The sequence below is a fragment of the Tupaia chinensis genome, unplaced genomic scaffold, assembly GCF_000334495.1.
Source record: "Tupaia chinensis unplaced genomic scaffold, TupChi_1.0 Scaffold000165_2, whole genome shotgun sequence".
NCBI classification, from domain to species: Eukaryota; Metazoa; Chordata; class Mammalia; order Scandentia; family Tupaiidae; genus Tupaia; species Tupaia belangeri.
Window position 1 is genome coordinate 2866452 of NW_006159640.1, and position 19023 is coordinate 2885474.

Below are 19023 nucleotides of genomic sequence, written 5' to 3' on the forward strand. Positions count from 1 at the left end.
CCGCAGGCCAGTAATGTCCATGGCCAGTTGCGGGGGTGACTGCAGCAGGGCGACTACGGCAGGAGTCCCTTCAGAGACGGAGCCCACAAATGCCAGGACTGGGGCGCAGAGTGCTGCACGCCACGAGGAGCCTGAAGGCAGCCAGAGCTCAGTTCTCGGGCCGGATGGGCTGCAGTTCAGGGAAGGCTGCAGTTCCTTGCACCCCGTCTCCAGGCACCAGGCAGAGACAGGTGACAGAGAGATCGGAGCCTGGTTCCACGGCCTGGCTCCATCACTGTATCTGGTGCACCTTTCTTCCCTGGAGATAGTTCTTGCAAAAAGGAGAGGATCCCACACAGACCAAAAACGCCGGTGTCAGGGCTTTTACCAAGTACCTGCAGGGGACACAAGAGGGCGTTAGCTGATTATAATCTTAGTCATCGGCGGCCTCCAAGGTTCCCCATTCAAGGTGCACCTCTGCATGCGAGTCAACGTTGAAATGCAGGGGAGCACATTAATTTGCTTGGTTGTTTATAGAACTGGCAAATTAGCACAACCTTCCTCCGTACAACCTGGCCAGAACCTTTAGGCCAGTCCTCTAGCAACATGCATGACTGCGGCCGAACATGAGAGAAAACTACAAACCAGGTTTTCTTTCATTCACCCAACATTCAGTGAGTGCCCAGGGTGAGGCAGACCCTGTGTTGAAAACACAGATTAAAAAACAAATAGAAACCATCGTCCTTGCTTGCAAGGCCAGTGCTGGGGGAAGGGAGATAAGGAACCAATTAACAGCTGCAAGGCGCAACCGTAGACACTGTCTGTGAACTAGGAGGTACAGTTAGCCCAGAGAGGTGTGATTCCTTCCACAGAGAATGAATCAGGAAAGGCTTCCTGGAAGATGCTGCTCCTGAACCTGACTTTCATCTGGGAAGGGGTGGTGATGGGGGTGGGGGACAAAAGTCAGGAGGTGCAGGAACTAGGGCATTCACTAGCTCTGGGACACAAAGCAACAGGAGTGAGGCAGCTAGAAAAGTGGGCAGGGCCTTGGCCTCCCGGGTCTAGGGGAGTTAGCATTACCCAGAGAGTCTGGTTCTGGAGGCGGCTGTTTCTCAGCTCCACCTCATGCAGGGTCTGGAGCTGCCACAGACCCGTCCTGGGAGGCCTCTAGCTTATGCTCATGATTTAAAGAGTAATCACTTCAAACAGCATTTACATTTTCTGGGAAGCATGAACCTGAGATTCCGTCTTCAGTTTTTTAGGAATGAAGTAGGATGGACCTCAGGCTTAAAATTAAAGAAGCTCATGATTTAAAGAGTAATCACTTCAAACAGCATTTACATTTTCTGGGAAGCATGAACCTGAGATTCCATCTTCAGTTTTTAGGAATGAAGTAGGATGGACCTCAGGTATTAAAGAATTCCGGGTAATCTGCTAAGAGCAGAGAACACGAGCAGCAGACAGTGTCCATACACTAGGAAAAGGCAGATCTGGGACCAAGAAACACCACCACCAGGAGCAGGAACGATCAGATCTGGAGACATCTTACTTCATGCCGCTGCTTGTGTCACAGTGGAGGTCTCGAGACAGCGGGCAGCCCTCCTTTGCCTGTTCCCCTCCAGCCTGCCTCCCGGACCTCTCAACGACCCGTCCCCTCCCGCCTCAGGTCTCGCCATCAAACAGTACACCTCAAATCTGTACCATCCTCTGCACACTTCACCTCGACCCACGCCCGCTGGGACTCCAGACGCCTTTAGGGATCAAGTCCATGCTCCATAGCAGGGCTTTGAGGCCATCGTGCATGGCCCGGCCTGGTTTTCCAGTCTCATTTCCCACCACACTGGCCACCCTCTTTCTCCTAATACTGTGGGTTCTTTTAGTCTAAGTGCAAAAGTATCTGCTTTGCTCTGCTCAAAGCTTAGGGGAGAGCAGTCGGGGTCAACGTGTAAATCCACTGTGGCATTCCCTTTTAGTCCAGGGCACCTCACAGACGCGGAGACGCCCGGCTGCCATGGTGCTCGCAGAGGTGCCCTCACTGAGCCCACTACCCTTTACACAGGCCTCATGACCACTGCTCTATCACTAGCCCCCAAAGGCCTGAGAAACAGGGAGACAAGAGAGGACGAGGCAGCCCCAGAGAGGCAGCAGGTGCATAGAGCCGCACAGCCAGTAAGTGGTGGCGTGCCTGACTTCAGAGCTAATGTGCTCCCCAAATGACAGAAGCTGGGGACACAGGCACAAGTAAGGAAAGGAGGGCCACCCCGCTACCTCCAGGAACCAGTACAAGCCAGGCAGCTTGTCCCGTCTCAGGTCAGCCACTCACACCCCTAGTCTGGAGACAGCATGGCTGAGATGCAATGGACTGTCGTCACCTCGCATGTGACCCATCCGACCAGTAGTCCAGTCTAAGGGGCCAGGACAGACCCCACAGCTGCCAGCTCACACAGCTTCGTGCCCAGGGCACGAGGGAGGGTCGATTGCCCAGGTGATTGATCAGTGGTGGACTGAGAACCTGGCTGTACTCCAAGGATGAGCCCAGGCACTGCCCCTGGTCTACCCTGAGGGTCACTCACCTGGGGTGTTGCAGAACCTGCAAGAGCGTGCTCTTGAGAGGCACCTTGTACAGTTCTTCCCTGTCCTCATCCTCAAAGTAGACCTGCAACATTAACAGAGAGCAAGAGTCAGACACAGACCGAGCACTCTGGAGCCACTAGGAAGGTTGAGGCCACCCAGAGAAAGTTCAAAAGATGACAGCTGTTCCGTGCTGGAAGCCTCCTCGACATGGCTGTGGGTGGGGCTTTGCATTCGTTCCTCCTCATGGCGCTGTAGGAGAGGTCATTATCGGCTCCACCTTCTAGACAGAATGGAGGCTCAGAGACGGGAAGTAACTCGCCAGTGTGGCCCAGCTAGAAAACAGGTGCCGAGACTCAGCCCCATGGAGCCCTCCCTTCCTGAACAATTCGGTCCTAAGGTCATCAGGTGTGGGGGAGAAAGCTACGGTGACCCAGAGCAGGGGGAGACCCAGACAGGGTGGGGTGCACAGGAGGGCTGCCAGGGAGGGGTGTCAGGGCATCCATGCTGGGGGCTGCCTGTATGATGGTTGGACAGGAAGGGCTGGCGAAAGAGGGTGTCCATGCACGGGGACAGCTGACAGGGGTGTCAGGCCCAACCGGGATGAGGGGCTGAACACTTATGGCAGGGTGACCGGTCATGGGGAGTCAGAGGCCAAGCAGGCTGAGGAGCAGCAGTACAGGGCCTCAGGGTTTGCACAGGCACTCAGACTGAGGCAAAGCCCAGCAGGGGAATCAGGAGTTCAAGTAGGATGAGGAAGGCTCCACATGGGAGAGGGAGGCGGGCCTATGACAACAGCAGGGGGTTGATCAAATGAACCAACACACGCATCGTACAGAGAGCTTGCCTTCTAAATATCATTCTTCCACAAAAAGCAGCAGGGCTCCTTAGGAAAAAAGTAGCTGATCCAGAACTGGAGGAAGGCAAGTACAATTTCGATCTGAAATGCCTTGTGCCAAAAAAACAAGTGCTTAAAAAATGGAGGCAGAGGGACCAGCAGTTAGTGTAATGGCTATGTTGCTGGACTTCCATGTAGTCAACTGTGGTTCGAGTCCTGGACCCAGTGGCTTAAACTCACGCCGGGCGCATGTGTGTGCGTGCCCAAGATCCTGAGAGGAGAATGGAGGAGAAGGGATTGTGGCGTGGCCATCCCCCCTGGGGGATGATTTCTCACTTTCTATCTCTCTGCCTTTCTGGCAAGCACATGACCCTCAAAAAAAAAAAAAAAAGAGGCAGAGCCAGCCCCATAGCCTAGTGATTAAAGGAGCCAAATTCCACATGGACAACTGAGGTTCAAATCCCAGCCCCAGTGGCTTAAAAAATGCACGAGGCACATTTGTATGTGTTCCTAGAATCCCAACCGGATGGAGAAACAGAGAAGGGACTGTGGTGTGACCATGCCCCATTGGGAGATGCATCCCCCCCGCCCCCCCCCGGGTAGTGAGCACCTACAACCTCTGGCAATTTTTTTAAAATGGAGACAAGTCAAAAGGACACAGAAAGAAAAGTTAAGTGAGTCCCATTGGCTAAATCTGAGATCATTTGAACGTGAAGTGAACAACTAGTAACCAATCACAACTCACTGAATGAAATAGGAAACCTAAGGGACCAGTAGACAGCGTATGGTTACACTGCTGGACTCCCACGTAGTTGACTGCAGTTCCAGTGCTGGACCCAGTGACCTGAAACTCATGCCAGGTGTATGTGGGTGTAGTTGACTGCAGTTCCAGTGCTGGACCCAGCGACCTGAAACTCATGCCAGGCGTATGTGGGTGTATGCCCAAAATCCCAAGGGGAGAATGGAGAAGAAAGGATTGTGTCATGGCGTCACCCCTGGGGGGCAGGGGTGATTTCTTGCTTTCTGTCTCTTTTCATCTTTCTAGTGACCGCATACACCCTACAGCAAAAATCTCTCAAAATAAACACACACAGGAAACTTAAATCTGCTCATATAAGAAACAAATATGTTGAAAGTTTGATGAGCAAAAGGATCACATATCCTTCCTATCAAGTGCTTAGCAATTATAAAGAGAAAAAGAGTAACTGTGTATTAGAGAAGCGTGGCAGACCCCACCTCGGTCAGGTGACCGCAGCGAACACAGTCAGGGCTGGCCACGTGGGAGTCACGTGCCACCTGACAGGATGCAGTGAGACTAGAGCACCGCTGCTGGGACAGTCAGGCAAATACGCACACCCCAAATCAGTCACCAGGAGGCATGGAAAAACGCACCCTGGCCAACGTCTGTAATGGTCTCTGATGGTCAAAGTGGTAAGATCAAGAAAGGAGGGGCCGGCCAGAAGCATGGAGGTTAAGGCGGCGGATCCCACATGGCTGACTGCAAGTTTAAGTCCCAGACTCAGTGGTTTGAAAAACACACCAGGCACGTGTGCGTGCATGCCCAAATCCTGGGAGGGGAAACAGAAGGGGTTGCAGCATAGCCGTCCTCTCCTGGGGGAGGGGCTTTCTTTCTCTCTCTCTCTCTCTCCTCTCTCTCTCTCCCCAGCAAGCACACAAATCTTATAGCAAAAAAGAGAGAGGAAAAGAGACAGGAAGGGAAGGAGGGAAGGAGAGAAGGAGGGAGGGAGGGAAGGAGGACGAACAAAGGAACTCTTCCACACAAAGGAGACTAAAAGGACCGAATCCCTAAACAGTGTGTGCTGCTGAACAGGACCCTTTGCTATAAAGTAGGTGTGCAACCTGACTGGGGTCTGATGACTGGATGGTAGCAGTGTATCAGTTAATTTCCTGACTCTCATGGCTACATTGGAATTATAAAGGAAAATCCTTGTTTGTAGGAAATACACACTGAAGTTCTCTGGGGCAACAGGATATCCCATAGAGGAACAAGATAAAACTCTTACCTCCAAATGATCAGGGCAGTATTTCCGCTCTAAGTCCCAAGAGGGCGTTTCACCAAACATCACCATTAGATGATCGATGAGCCTGAGGATGAACATGTCCTTTCTGAGTATCAGTAACTCGCGTCTGTTCCCCCTCAGTCCCCAGACAACACTTTGCTGAGATACTAACAATGCATAAAACATAAAATGCAGGGCTCAAAATGTGTATGTGTGGGGACCAGTAGTTGGCATAATGGTTATGTCCCATGTAGTCGACCACAGTTCGAGTCCTGGACCCAGTGGCTTAAACTCATGCTGGGCGCGTTGTGTGTGTGCGTGTGTGCCCACAATCCCAAGAGGAAAATGGAGAAGGGATTGTGGCGTGGCCATCCTCCCTGGGGGGTGATTTCTCGCTTTCTGTCTCTCTCTCTGTCTTTCTGGCGAGTGCATGTGCCCCACAGCAAAAACCTCTCAAAAAAAAAGTGTATGTGTGTTACTTGTCCTATTCTAACATAACTGTCTTTAAATGGACTCGGGCTTAAAACTATTTCTTATGTTAGCCACATCTTAAGTAGTAACCTAAGAAATCACAAATTAAATCTGCAAGTTATATTTCTTCTAACAAATACACTTAAATGACTACCCATGCACTAGCTAAAACGGCTCTGTACCCCAGGGATACGCACTCTCTGGCAGGCAGGCACTGTGGTGTGACACGCACCAGCCCAGTCGGGACGAAGGTGCAGTCTACATCTGTCACTGCAAAGTTAGTAAAGCTTCAACCGGCTACGGGACCGGTTATACCAAACCAGCTGTGAGGAACCCTCCCTGCTCACCCAAGAATCCACCTGTCCCTCCTGCCGAGCAGGGAGAACAAGCACACGAGCGGAGGGCTCTTGGGCAAGTAGGTACCTGGAGTCCTCATGAAAGGCAGAGATGAAGTCCGACTGGGCGTACTCCGGGTACAGGAAGAGCACAGGCCAGCTCAGTCGGCCCAGCTCGTCGAGACTCAGCCGGGCTCCATAGGGGTTCTCAGAGCTGAGTCCATCCAGGGAAAGCTCACCAAGGCCTCCTGCGACTGACTCTTCATCCTCACTGGCAGCTTCAGAGACCAGCCTGATGTGCCGAGCCTGGGTTAAAGACAGAGATACACAGACCTTAGTGTACGGGAGGAAGCACACCCACCTCACTGAAGTAAGGAAGCCACAGCCAGTAACAGATGTCCTTGGGGGCTGCTCTGTACGATTCATAGTGCCTGCCATGTGCCGTTTCATTACTCCACCAAAAAATATATGTGTGTGTGTGTGCGTGCGTGCTACACACATGCACACATACACACACACACAAACACACACACTTTTTTTTGGCCATAGGGCACATGTGCTTGCCAGAGACAGAGAGAGACAGAGAAAGTGAGAAATCATCACCCGCCCCCGGGAGGATGACCATACCATAATCCCTTTTCCTCCAGTCTCCTCTCAAGATCTTGGGCATGCACATACATGCGCCCAGTGTGATTTTCAAGCCAACCAGTCCAAGACTCAAACTGTGCAGGGGGCACCTTTTAAGCTTTGTGGGTAAAGGTCTCTATAGACCACTCAGCTCTGCCACTGCCGTATGAGCACAGCCACAAACAGGCAGAGCTGTGTCCAGTGGCTGCAGTTTGCTGAGTCCTGCCTTAAACCATCAGTAAAATAGAGCGTGCGCGGCTTTGCGTACTGTTAGGTAACTGTTATGTACACCACGACCTGAGGCACAGGGTTAGACTGAAGGAGAGAACAGCAAACACAGGTCTGTATGCAAAACCTCTGGACACCCCAGTACTCTACACATCAGAAAACGACGAAAGCCCTCAGTCTGGATGAGGAGTAACTGGAAAACCTGGGTACCCTTTTCTGTTTAACCTGTTAACATGTGTTACCAGACTGCCTGCTGTGGGGAGGAACCAGAAGAATGCATTTCAGTAGTGCAAGGCCCAAAGTCAAGTAACTCAAATGGGTGCATAATTTAGCTGTGCAAAGAGGAAAACCGAAATCCCACCCCACGAGCTCCTCACAGGTAGCTCTCCCTGGAGAAGACCAAGCGAGCTTAAACGGGTGACTTGTTGGGGATGAAGATTAAAGCAAAATCTGAGTCAGACTACATGCACTTTAAAACACGGGAAGGGGCAGAGGTAGCATAATTAGGTGGTGGTTGGAGGAGCAACATCCTAAAAACTCAAACGTTCTGGGAACCAGCAGTTAGCGTAATGGCTATGTCGCTGGACTCCCACGTAGTCGACCGTGGCTCATGTCCCGGACCCGGTGGCTTAAACTCACGCTGGGTGCGTGTGCGTGCATGCCCAAGATCCCGAGAGGAGAATGGAGGAGAAGGGATTACAGCGTGACCATCCCCCCTGGGGGGTGATTTCTCACTTTCTATCTCTATGTCTCTCTCTGGCGAGCGCACGCACCCTATAGCGAAAATCTCTCCAAAAAAAAAAACCTCAAACGTTCTTCAGACATAGTGAAGCACCATGGTTGGGAGCAAGAACCAGTCTCTGGCATGCGGGAGCTGCGTAGTTCCTTCAGCTGAGACCACCTCGTCATCTGGCAAAACAGGAGCAGGAAGAGTAGCCTCTGCACAACCCACGGCTAGACTAGCAGAGGCTATGCCTTTTGAACAATTATGATACATGAGGAAAAAGTGCCACCAGTCTACTCGGTCTACAGAAATATAATTTAGATTTCTTTCTCCTGCTAATCTCCTGAAAATCAGTCAATCCTGCTCTTACCCCCAGGACTGTGGCCTAATGGGGGCTAGTAAACACTACTGTGAAGATTCCATGAGGTAATGCTTACCCCAGCGCAGGCAAGAGTGTGCAATGTGCACTGCTGAGAGTGACACATGCGCACAGTGGGGCTGCTGACTGAACGCAGCAGGCTGACTCCAGCGCTGGGGCTCCCCGGCTGCTCTGCTCCACTGAAGCAGAATAAACAGGGGCCACATCCCAAGAAAGGTTCTCAGCAGGCTTCCCAGGATTGGTAGAGTCGGCAGAACCATCAGGACCTATGGTTTGGGAACTTACCTTGACGGCCTGGAGTAAAGCCTCATTCTGAGTCTGCTCTTTCTTTTCCTTCACCTTGGCTTTCCTCATATCCCTCTGCTCAGTTCGCTGAAAATGGAATTCAGATGCATCAGCTCCAGAGACCCTGCTCCCTCTTCTATGACCCCAGCTGCCTGCATTAGCCTCTCTAGTTTCTACCCAACCATGCTCCTGTGCGGGTTGGTGGCCAGATTCAGCTCAACATTTACGAAGCCCATGGCTAGGTGTTGGCCTGGTGGCAACAGAGACTTTTTTAAAGTAAGTAATTCAGCTGTTTGCTTCTTCCGAGTGAGAGAGCACAGAAGCAAGCACGTTCTCAACAGGGTTGTGATCCTGTGATCCACCTCCAGCCTCAGCCAGACCCAGATCATGGCCACAAGCGTGCCTGGCATATGCGGGAAGGCTCCAAATACAGAGCAGGCGTCGGGTCGCAGAGCATCACAGTTAACCACCGTCTGGCCCCCCGAGAAATCTAAAATCTAGTTCTTTAGTAGCCAGGGAGCTCACGGTCTGCAGAGGGGCACAGACAAGTGGAGAGCCAGGAGTGATACGTGTTGCTCTGCTAGTGAACCAAAGGCCATGAGACACAGAAGCAGGAGAGACTCATTCTGCCCCACTGAGAAGGCGGGCGTGGTGACAAGGGAGATGCCACCAGATGAAGGAGAAAGGGCATTCTCTGCAGAGGGACTGACGCCAAGGATGAGAAATACCGGTGGGAAATTTCAACAACTCTAGTGTGGCTGCAGTGGACGAGAGCAGACTGGAACACCCAGGCCGAGATTATCAGAGGCTCTGCCTTTTGAACAACTACAGTACATGAGAGAAAAGTACTGTCAGCCTACTCAGTCTGCAGAAATAGAATTTAGATTTCTTGTTTCTGTTAATCACTCAAAAACCAATCGACCCTGCTCTTACCCCCAGGAGTGTGGACTACTGAGGGTTACTAAACACTTTCTGTAAAGGACTGAACAATAAATATCCCAGACCATGAATGGTCTCTGCTGCATATTATCGGGTTGTTAGTGTACAACCCTTTTAAAAATGAAAACACTCTTCACTCAGAAAACACACCAAGACGGGCAGTGAGCAGGATTTGGCCTGTGGGTCAGTGTGCTGACTCCTGCTCTAAAATATAGCACCAACCACTCCTTATACACCCCACAATGGCTAACACAGATCTTTTTTCTTTTCTTTTCTTTTTTTTCTTATTAAGAGTTTTTTTGCCTTAGAGAACGTGTGCTTGCAAGAGAGACAGAAACAGATACAGAGAGGGAAAATGAGGTGTTACCCCCCAGGGAGGATCACCACATCTCAATCCCTTCTCCTCTATTCTCCTCCTGGGGTCTTGGGCACACAAGCACACACACCTGGCATCATTCTCAAGCCAGCAGGTCCAGGACTTAAACTGTGGTCGGCCAAGTAGGAATCCAGCACTGTAATCACTATGACATCTGCTAGACTCCAGACCTTTTTTCTTAATTCATGAAAAAACACATGCATGCACACATGGGGGGAGGGAGGAGTCATGGGGAGAGACGACCACCTTCCACAGGGTCTGGTCACGCCACAATCCCCTTCCTCCAATCTTGAATCTTGGGCACCCACGCACGCAAAAATCTCTCTTAGAAAAAATAATCTGGGACCAGCAGTTAGCGTAATGGCTATGTCGCTGGACTCCCATGTAGTCGACCACGGTTCGAGTCTCGGACCTGGTGGCTTAAACTCATGCCAGGTGCATGTGCGTGCATGCCCAAGATCCTGAAAGGAGAATGGAGAAGGGATTTCAGTGTGGCCATGCCCCCTGGGGGGTGATTTTTCACTTTCTGTCTCTCTGTCTGTCTCTGTCTTTCTGGCAAGTGCATGCACCCTATAGGAAAACACCTCTAAAAAAAAAAATCAGCTTTGCTGAGGTTTGATGTATAGATTTTAAGAATACAGTTTGATGTTCTGACAAATGTATACGCCTGAGTGCTCAACATTCCAATAAATATAGAGAACATTTCTATCCTCAGAAACTGCCCACATGCTCCTTCGCAGTCTCTCTCATTCCATCCCTCGCAAGTTTGTCTCCGTCTACTGCCCAATGACGCTTCACTGTATGAACAGATCATAATTGCTCATCTGTCCTCCTGTAGTTGGATGCAGGTACTATTTCTGGACTGTTATAAATAGAACAGACTATAAACAACACAATTTTACATTTTTTTCAGGGGCTTTTTTTCTTTCTTAAAAAATTTATTTAGGGCTAGCTAGGTGGCATGGTGGTTATGATGCTTAAAAAATTTATTTAGGGCTAGCTAGGTGGTGTGGTAGTTATGACAGCTGGATACTACTGGCTAACTGCACAGTTCAAATCCTGTACCCAGCAGCTTGAGAAACACATCAGTGCATGTGTATGTGTGCCCAAAATTCTGGAGAATGGACAAGGGACTGTGGCATGGCCATCCCCCTCAAAGGTGATGTCTCATTTTCCCTCTCTCGCTGCCTCTCTCTGGTAAGCACATGCACCATCTAGCAAACTCATTAAAAGAAAAAAAAAAAAAAAGTCCCTTCCTTCCTTCCTTCCTGTGAGAAAGCCAGCAATCCAACAAGGTCTTGATGCTGTGATCCACCCCTAGCTTCAGCCAGCCTCACGTCATGGGCACGCACACGCCCTGCATACTCAGGAGGTCTCCAGAGCCTCCCCATGTAGGTCAGCCTCACAGAGTACTACCTTTTTCCACTGTGCCTTTAATTTGTGGCTAAGTTCAATTTATAAATTTTGCCTTCTATGGTTAATATATATGTTTTTTAATTATTTAAAACAGGTAAAAATCATATAACATAAAATTAACTATTAACCATTTTAAAGTATATAGTTTAGTGAGATTTAGTATAGTCACCATATCACCCCTACCTAACATTTTCAGTACCCCAAAGGGAAACTTAAACCAGAAACTAGGAGACCTGAAGTCCGGTTCTGGCTTTGTACTGAGCAGGTATGTGAGACCGTATTGCACAGTGGCTAAGAGCTTAGACCCTCGAGCCAGACTGCCTGACCTTGAAGTCCTGCTTCAGCACAGTTCTGTGACCTAGGTAACTTCCTGATCTCTCTGTGCTTTAGCGACCTCACTAGTTAAGAAACAGAACAGTCCCTACCTTACAGGGCAGTTGTGTGGTTTAGAGGGTTTTATATAAGTAAAATTTGTATTTTTTAGATATTTTTGCCAAAGAGTACATTTGCTTGCTGGTAAGAGACAAAGAATGAGCGAAAGTGAGAAATTGCCCCCAGGGAAGAAAACCACACCACAGTCCCTTCTCCTCCATTCTCCTCTTGAGATTCTGGGCGTTCATGCACATGCACCCAGCTGCTTTTCAATGGTCCAAGACTCAAATGGCAGGGTTAGCCACGTGAGATACAGCACCTTAACCGCCACACCACCTGTTGGCCCATACGTAAAACTTAAATAGGGCCTCAGGGAACCAGCAGTTAGCGTAATGGCTATGTCGTTGGACTCCCACGTAGTCGACCGTGGTTCGTGTCCCGGACCCGGTGGCTTAAAACTCACGCCGGGCACGTGTGCGTGCATGCCCAAGATCCCGAGAGGAGAATGGAGGAGAAGGGATTGTGGCGTGGCCATCCCCTCTGGGGGGTGATTTCTCACTTTCTGTCTCTATGTCTCTCTCTGTCTGGCGAGTGCACGCGCCCTATAGCAAAAACCTCTCAAAAAAAAAAAAAAACCTTAAATAGGGCCTCAAACATACACACAGTAAGACCTATCTAAATGCTGGATTTTATTTTAGGAAGTGATGCTATTCTATTCTGTTATTGCTGCCTCTACCATCATTTTAGCTATTATGTGCCAGAAATGGAGCATTTCTTCAGCAAGTTGTAAAGTGTCTTAATGTTGGAAGTTGCACATTACAGAAACTTAAAGATTCTGTTTAAAGTCTAGCTGTCCTTTCCCTTCTCTTTCAAGAGCTCTGCACACTGTGTAGCCTAGACTATGGCAGTCTTATGCTGTTTCTTATTTATTAAAAACAACCCAGCCACTATTTATTGAGTCCTTATTACATGATTGATAGGAAATGTGGTAAGAATTATTCATATATACATAAGTACTTCAAAAAGTTCATGATGGGGGACCAGTGGTTAGCGTAATGGCTATGTTGCTGGACTCCCACGTAGTTGGCCGCGGTTCAAGTCCCGGACCCGGTGGCTTGAACTCATGCCAGGAGTCTTTTATGGTGCAAAACCATTAAATCCATTAATAGTTTCTTCATAACTTTTTGAAGATTCATATATACATATATATACACTTTTTTTTCTTATTTAATTTTCATAAAAACCTTTGAGGTATACATCATGTTCATTCTCAGAGACAGGACTGAGTTTCAGAACTATGAGAACTTGTCCAATTCAGCAGTAGAAAAAGCTGTGTTGGAATCCAGGTTTGTGGAACTATCTCTCCACAGAGTTCCCGGGATAGGACTGGTTTAGGGTTTTGTTTCTGAAGAGGAAAAAGTTTACAATGACCAGAGAGACACAATGTAGGTAATGTTAATTAATGCTAATCAGTAAATGCCAATTGACTGCTGACTATCACCAACCTTCAGCTTGTCTGCTTTAGCCCTTATTTCCAGAAGTTTCTTCTCTTTGGCATCTATCTGCAGCCCTTCATCACACCAGTTCACAGCCTCAGCAAAGTGTTTCAGTTCCAGATGGCATAAGGCACCTGCAGAACCCAGAACCCTTAGAATCCATGGACAATGTGCATGGCAAGAGCCCAGCTCGAGCAGGACCTCCCACCCCCCTACACTCCCCGGTCAGCTACCAGCCAGCAGGATTCTGCCTCTTGTATTGCAGTCCCCAGACAAGAGAGTGTTTGTTGTATCCTAGATCAGAAAGATCCCTAAGGCCCATTCAGCCTAAAACATCTATAAACCTCTTGAGATTAAGGACTCTTAAAGTAGGGAAGGCTAAAACTTAGTGGTAAAGAGGACAAGTTCGAGGGTAGGAGGAGGGTTAAGATGCTACATTCCCACATGGTTGCCCACAGTTCAAGTCCCAGACATGTTGGCTTGAGAATCACATTGGACATGTGTGCATGCATACCCAAAATCCCAAAAGGAGAATGGAGAAGAAGGGATTATAAGATGGCCATACTCCATAGGTGGTGATTTCTCATTTTCTTTCTCTCTCTGTTTCTGGCAAGCACATGTACCCTACAGCAAAATTCTTAAAAAAAAAAAAAAAAAGAGGAGGTGGAGGGACAAGCTTTCAACCAAACTGATCTGGGCTAGAAATCTGGCTCTGTCATTTACCAGCTAGACCTTAGATAAAGGATGTGTATCTCCAAGTTTCAGGTTCTTCATTTGCAAAAGGGAAGAAAAAAACCCATCTCAGATGATCTTTTTTTTTTTTTTGGAGAGATTTTCACTGTAGGGCGCGTGCGCTCGCCAGACAGACAGAGAGAGACATAGAGACAGAAAGCGAGAAATCACCCCCCAGGGGGGATGGTCACACCGCAATCCCTTCTCCTCCATTCTCCTCTCGGGATCTTGGGCACGCACGCACACGTGCCCGGCGTGAGTTTTAAGCCACCGGGTCCGGGACACGAACCGCGGTCGACTACGCGGGAATCCAGCGACATAGCCATTACGCTAACTGCTGGTTCCCTCAGATGATCTTTTAAATAGAAACACAAAGCAGAATTTGCCTCTGTCATTCATCAACATAGTGGCAAAAACCAAAGACTTTAAATGTCTCCTAATTTTGTTCTTTATGGCTACCAGTTTAAGCTGCCTCTCTCCTTTTCTATTTAAAAAAATAATATGGGACTAGCAGATGGTGTAATGGTTGTCACTGGACTTCCACGTAGTTGACTGCGGTTCAAGTCCCGGACCTGGCAGCTCAAAATTCACGTCAGGTGCATGTGTGTGCATGCTCAAAATCCCAAGAGGACAATGGAGAAGGGATTGAGGCATGGCCATCCCCCCCGGGGGGGTGATTTCTCACTTCCTGTCTCTCTGTCTCTCCAGTGAGCACACGTGCCTTATAGCAAAAGTCTCTCTTAAAAATAAATAAATTTTAAAAAATAATTTAATCGTGTTCATTTTTTTCCAGTTAGTCTATAGTCTATAGGTTTTCCGTAGATTTTCAAAATTATCAGAACTGTAATGACTTAGATGCCAACAGAACCTAACCCTACCTTTTCAGAGATGACTGAATTGATATTGAGAGTGGGGTGTTTTGCCAAGGTCATGCTGTAGGGCAAAACTGACAAATAAATCAAGGATTATAGGTTAATTCCACAGGAATGCAATCAATTTATTTGCCAATCTTTGTTCAGTACATTCCTTCCCTATAGCTGAGGGACATGGATATACTTACCACCCCCTGACCATGAAGTCCTAAAGAGGCATACCTTCGACAATGTATTTTAAGCTGGCCCATGGGGATGCAAGGAAGATTAATATGTGAGGGCTAAATTAAAGTTTGCAAAGCATCTATGGGCTTCTCAAAGAAAAGGTGACGTATAAAAGTAATAAAATTATTATTATTACATAGAAAGGTCAGACTACAAGAGAAAAAATTATCTGGGAATATCCTAGCATCTGAGTTAACAGCAAAGGTTCCATAACTTATTTTTTAATTAACATTAACACGGCATTTGAAGAACTTCCCTTTCAATCAACTAATTCAAAAAAAAAAAAAAATAGAAAAGAACTGTGGCTTTGGAAACTCCTTTATTTTAATTAATTTCATCCTTTACTAATTTAAAATCAGAAAATTAAAATAAATTTCTCTACAAATTCTTATTTTATAAAGGGTTAGACTCTTCTCTGAGGAATTCTTCAAAAGTGACATGTGATTGTGGAACACCAGGACTGCGAAAATAAGGTGACTTCATTAGCATCTTGGCACTTTTATATCAATGCTTTAAATGTCATACTCTGGTAGGTGAGAGCCAGTTTCTCCACAATGCCGGTCACACTGTGTCCTACAAGACTTACCTCGTACTACTGCTTTGAGGTGGCGAGGCTTCAGCTTTCTGGCAGCCATCACATCATTTAGGGCAGAACGAAAATTGCCTAAGAAAAATGCCATTTGGCAAAAGAGAGAACAAGTTTTGAGATCCAAATATTTCCAAATTTTTGTGTGCAGTGACAAAGACACACTTGTATAATCTTAGAGAAATGTAAATTGGAGGGAACTATTTCTAGAAAAAAATACAGTTGTGCTCATCAATAGCCCTAGAAATGTCTCTAGTATGCACAAAAGAACTGGAAATAGCTAGTAAGCACATGAAAAGATGTTCAATATCACTATGACGAGGAGATGAATATGACATTGGTAAAAGTCAAAGATAATATAAGGTGAAGATACGGAAGAAGGGCATTCCCAAGGAATTAGAGAATAAATGAGTGTACTCTGTGCATACACTTCGACCTAACAACTTTCTTCTAAGAAATTTCTTTAAATACTTGTACAAATGTTCAAGAATGTAAAAGCATGCTAACTTCAACATTACTTTTAGTTGTGAAAGAGTGAAGAAAAGGCAAATGTCCTCAAATTGGTAATGATGAGATAAATTAGAGTAAATCCATACTACTGAATACCATGCAGCCATTAAAAAGAACGAGCAAGTTGCATGTGAGAGCCACGGCAGGGTATCTGTGCTACGCTGTCTTAGAAGGTGAGCTATGTGCATAGTAGCCTATTTCTCTAAAACAAATAAACCAAACTAGGCACACAGACATACACACACACGTATATATTTGTAAGCATATTAAAGGCATATAACCACACACACAAGTTATCCAAACGAGGAAAGCCTGAGATAGACTTTCACTTTCAAGTTTATACTATAAATATTCCTGAATGATTTAAGACTAACCTATTCAGGGGGACCAGCAGTTAGCGTAAAGGCTATGTCGCTGGACTCCTATGTAGTCGACCGCGGTTCGCATCCCGGACCCGGTGGCTTAAAACTCACGCTGGGCACATGTGCGTGCATGTCCAAGATCCCGAGAGGAGAATGGAGGAGAAGGGGTTGCAGCATGGCCATCCCCTCTGGGGGGCGATTTCTCGCTTTCTATCTCTGTCTCTCTGTCTGGCAAGCACATGCGCCCTATAGCAAAAAAACAAACAAATAAAAAAAAAACCTCTCCCAAACAAACAAAACAAAAAGACTAATCTATTCATTTTACTTCTGAAACTCTAGCCGAGGAGTTAGCAAAATTTTTTAGATAACACATAGTTTAGGCTTTACAGACCACCTATAATCTGCTTGAAACCCTTTAAAAATGCAAGCAAACAGCTTTTATGTTTCTTAATTTGTTGACTAGAGATGCTAACTTCATCTGTTTTATATTGTTGCTTACAAAGTCAAATGGGACAACGCACAGGAAAGGGCTTTACACAGTAAAACACTGACGGATCATTTAAGGAGTGGCCCTATTATGTCTGCTCCTCCACTGTCACACACACTTTTTTTTTCCTTGCAAAGTGCTTTTATATACCATTTTCTTTAAGTCCTCCAAAAACAGGAACTATGTTCTTGTTCACAGTGTAACATCTAGCACGTGGTGAATGCTTAGTATACATTTACTGACTGAATAAGTGAAAGGGTGAAACTCTGTTAGGGAAAGCAGTCCTCACTCATTTCTATGATGCCAGAATCTGGCACAGGACACGAACCCAACTAGTCTCCTGCATGAAGAAAATGTATTCCTCCAGGATGCAGAGGACCAGTTTCTGACTAATCAAAAAGTCTCTCTCTGGGCTTGTATAAACACAGGGGTTACCTGGCTCAAGTAATCTGTAAGGTTCTATATCCCTCTGACTTTTTAAAATCTTATAATGAAATAGGATAAGGGAGAAAACACTTCAACTGGGAGAAGCTCCACTCACATGCTGATAAGTCCCTGTTTTTCACCAACCCCTTAGAATGCTGAAGTCACTCCCAGTTCCTCTCCTAACTCTGTGGTAAGAAACACAGGTGGAGGGACCAGCAGTTAGTGTAATGGCTATGTCGCTGGACTCCCATGTAGTTGACCATGGTTCGAGTCCTGGACCCGGTGGCTTAAACTCATGCTGGGTGCATGTGCATGCGTGCCCAAGATCCCGAGAGGAGAATGGAGAAGGGATTGTGGCATGGCCATCCCCCCTGGGGGGTGATTTCTCACTTTCTATCTCTCTTTTTCTTTTTCTTGAGAGGTTTTTGCTATAAGGTACATGCGCTTGCCAGAAAGACAGAGAGACAGAGACAGAAAGTGAGAAATCGCTCCCCAGGGGGATGGCCACACCACAATCCCTTCTCCTCCATGCTCCTCTCGGGATCTTGGGCATGCACGCACAAATGCCCAGCGTGAGTTTAAGTCACCGGGCCCGGGATTCAAACCAGTTGTCTACATAGGAGTCTAGTGACATAGCCATTACACCATCTGCTGGTTCTAGAAAAAACTTTTTGAAAAGAGAAGCATTTGGCCTCGAGAATCTCAGATCATACTGACTCATATATTAAATACCTTCCCAGAGTGACTATGTCACTGTTTTGGTTCAGACAGGAAGAGTTATACAATCCAATTCCCTTTCACCATGTGTCTTCCTGAATTATCAGAGTTCAACTAAACTATCCTGGGCCCAAGTTGCTCAGGCAAACAGCCCCTCTTCCTCTGACACTCTCAAACCCAACACTGGCCATCCCATGGCTTGAATCATAAACCAATTCTTCAGAAAGCATGCAATAATGATTGAATTACCCAAATAGTACTGTGCTGCTGCCCGGTTGGTATAAAGGACAGCATTCAAATCAGGATCTGTACATTTCTTCTTTAATCCTTCTGTGTATGAAGTCACAGCCTTCTTATAGTCTTTTTCTTTAAAGTAATCATTGCCTTCATCTTTATAGGTCTTAGCCTGTTCTGCAAAGAAAGAAGAGGAAAAATAATCAAGATCTTCTGGTTTTTATTTTTGGAAAGGTTTTTTTTTTTTTTTTGCTATAGGGCACGTGCACTCACCAGACAGACAGAGAGAGACATAGAGACAGAAAGTGAGAAATCACCCCCCAGGAGGGATGGTCACACTGCAATCCCTTCTCCTCCATTCTCCTCTCGGGATCTTGGGCACGCACGCACACGCGCCCGGCATGAGTTTTAAGCCACCGGGTCCGGGACACGAACCGTGGTCGACTACGTGGGAGTCCAGCGACATAGCCATTACGCTAACTGCTGGTTCCCAAGATCTTTTAGTTTTAAAAAGGCTCATTATAAACAGATTCGAGGGTCAGCCCCACAGCACAGCACATTAAGCCTTGTGCATGGAGAGTTGGATTCCACGTGGCAGACCATGGTTTGCATCCTGACCCCAGTGGTTTGCACACAGGCCCCAAATCCTAATAGGATGGGGACAGTCACTGACAGTGGTTAAGGTGGCTGGATACCATATAGCCAACTAAGCAATTCAAGTCTTGGACCTGGGAGCTTGAAAACATACATGTCAAAATCCCTAGAGGAGAGGGGAGGACAAAGGCTTGCAGCATGGCCATCCCCCTAGGGAGTGC

At 47.2% G+C, this 19023-nt stretch overlaps 1 protein-coding gene across 4 annotated transcripts in view; it reads right to left on the minus strand.

Moving 5' to 3' along the window:
* Positions 1-6: 6 nt before the first annotated feature.
* The window catches only part of TTC4 (tetratricopeptide repeat domain 4), a 24586-nt gene continuing 5569 nt past the window's right edge, over positions 7-19023 (minus strand). For all 4 annotated transcript variants that reach the window (XM_006146112.3, XM_006146110.3, XM_014586904.2 and 1 more), the window contains exons 3-10: positions 18224-18385; positions 15473-15550; positions 13067-13191; positions 8459-8545; positions 6304-6521; positions 5413-5494; positions 2553-2635; positions 7-374 (exon numbers count right to left, since the gene is read on the minus strand). In XM_006146112.3, the coding sequence (XP_006146174.1) occupies positions 272-374; positions 2553-2635; positions 5413-5494; positions 6304-6521; positions 8459-8545; positions 13067-13191; positions 15473-15550; positions 18224-18385 (938 nt within the window). In that variant the 3' untranslated portion in view covers positions 7-271. The remainder of the gene's footprint in view (positions 375-2552; positions 2636-5412; positions 5495-6303; positions 6522-8458; positions 8546-13066; positions 13192-15472; positions 15551-18223; positions 18386-19023) is intronic.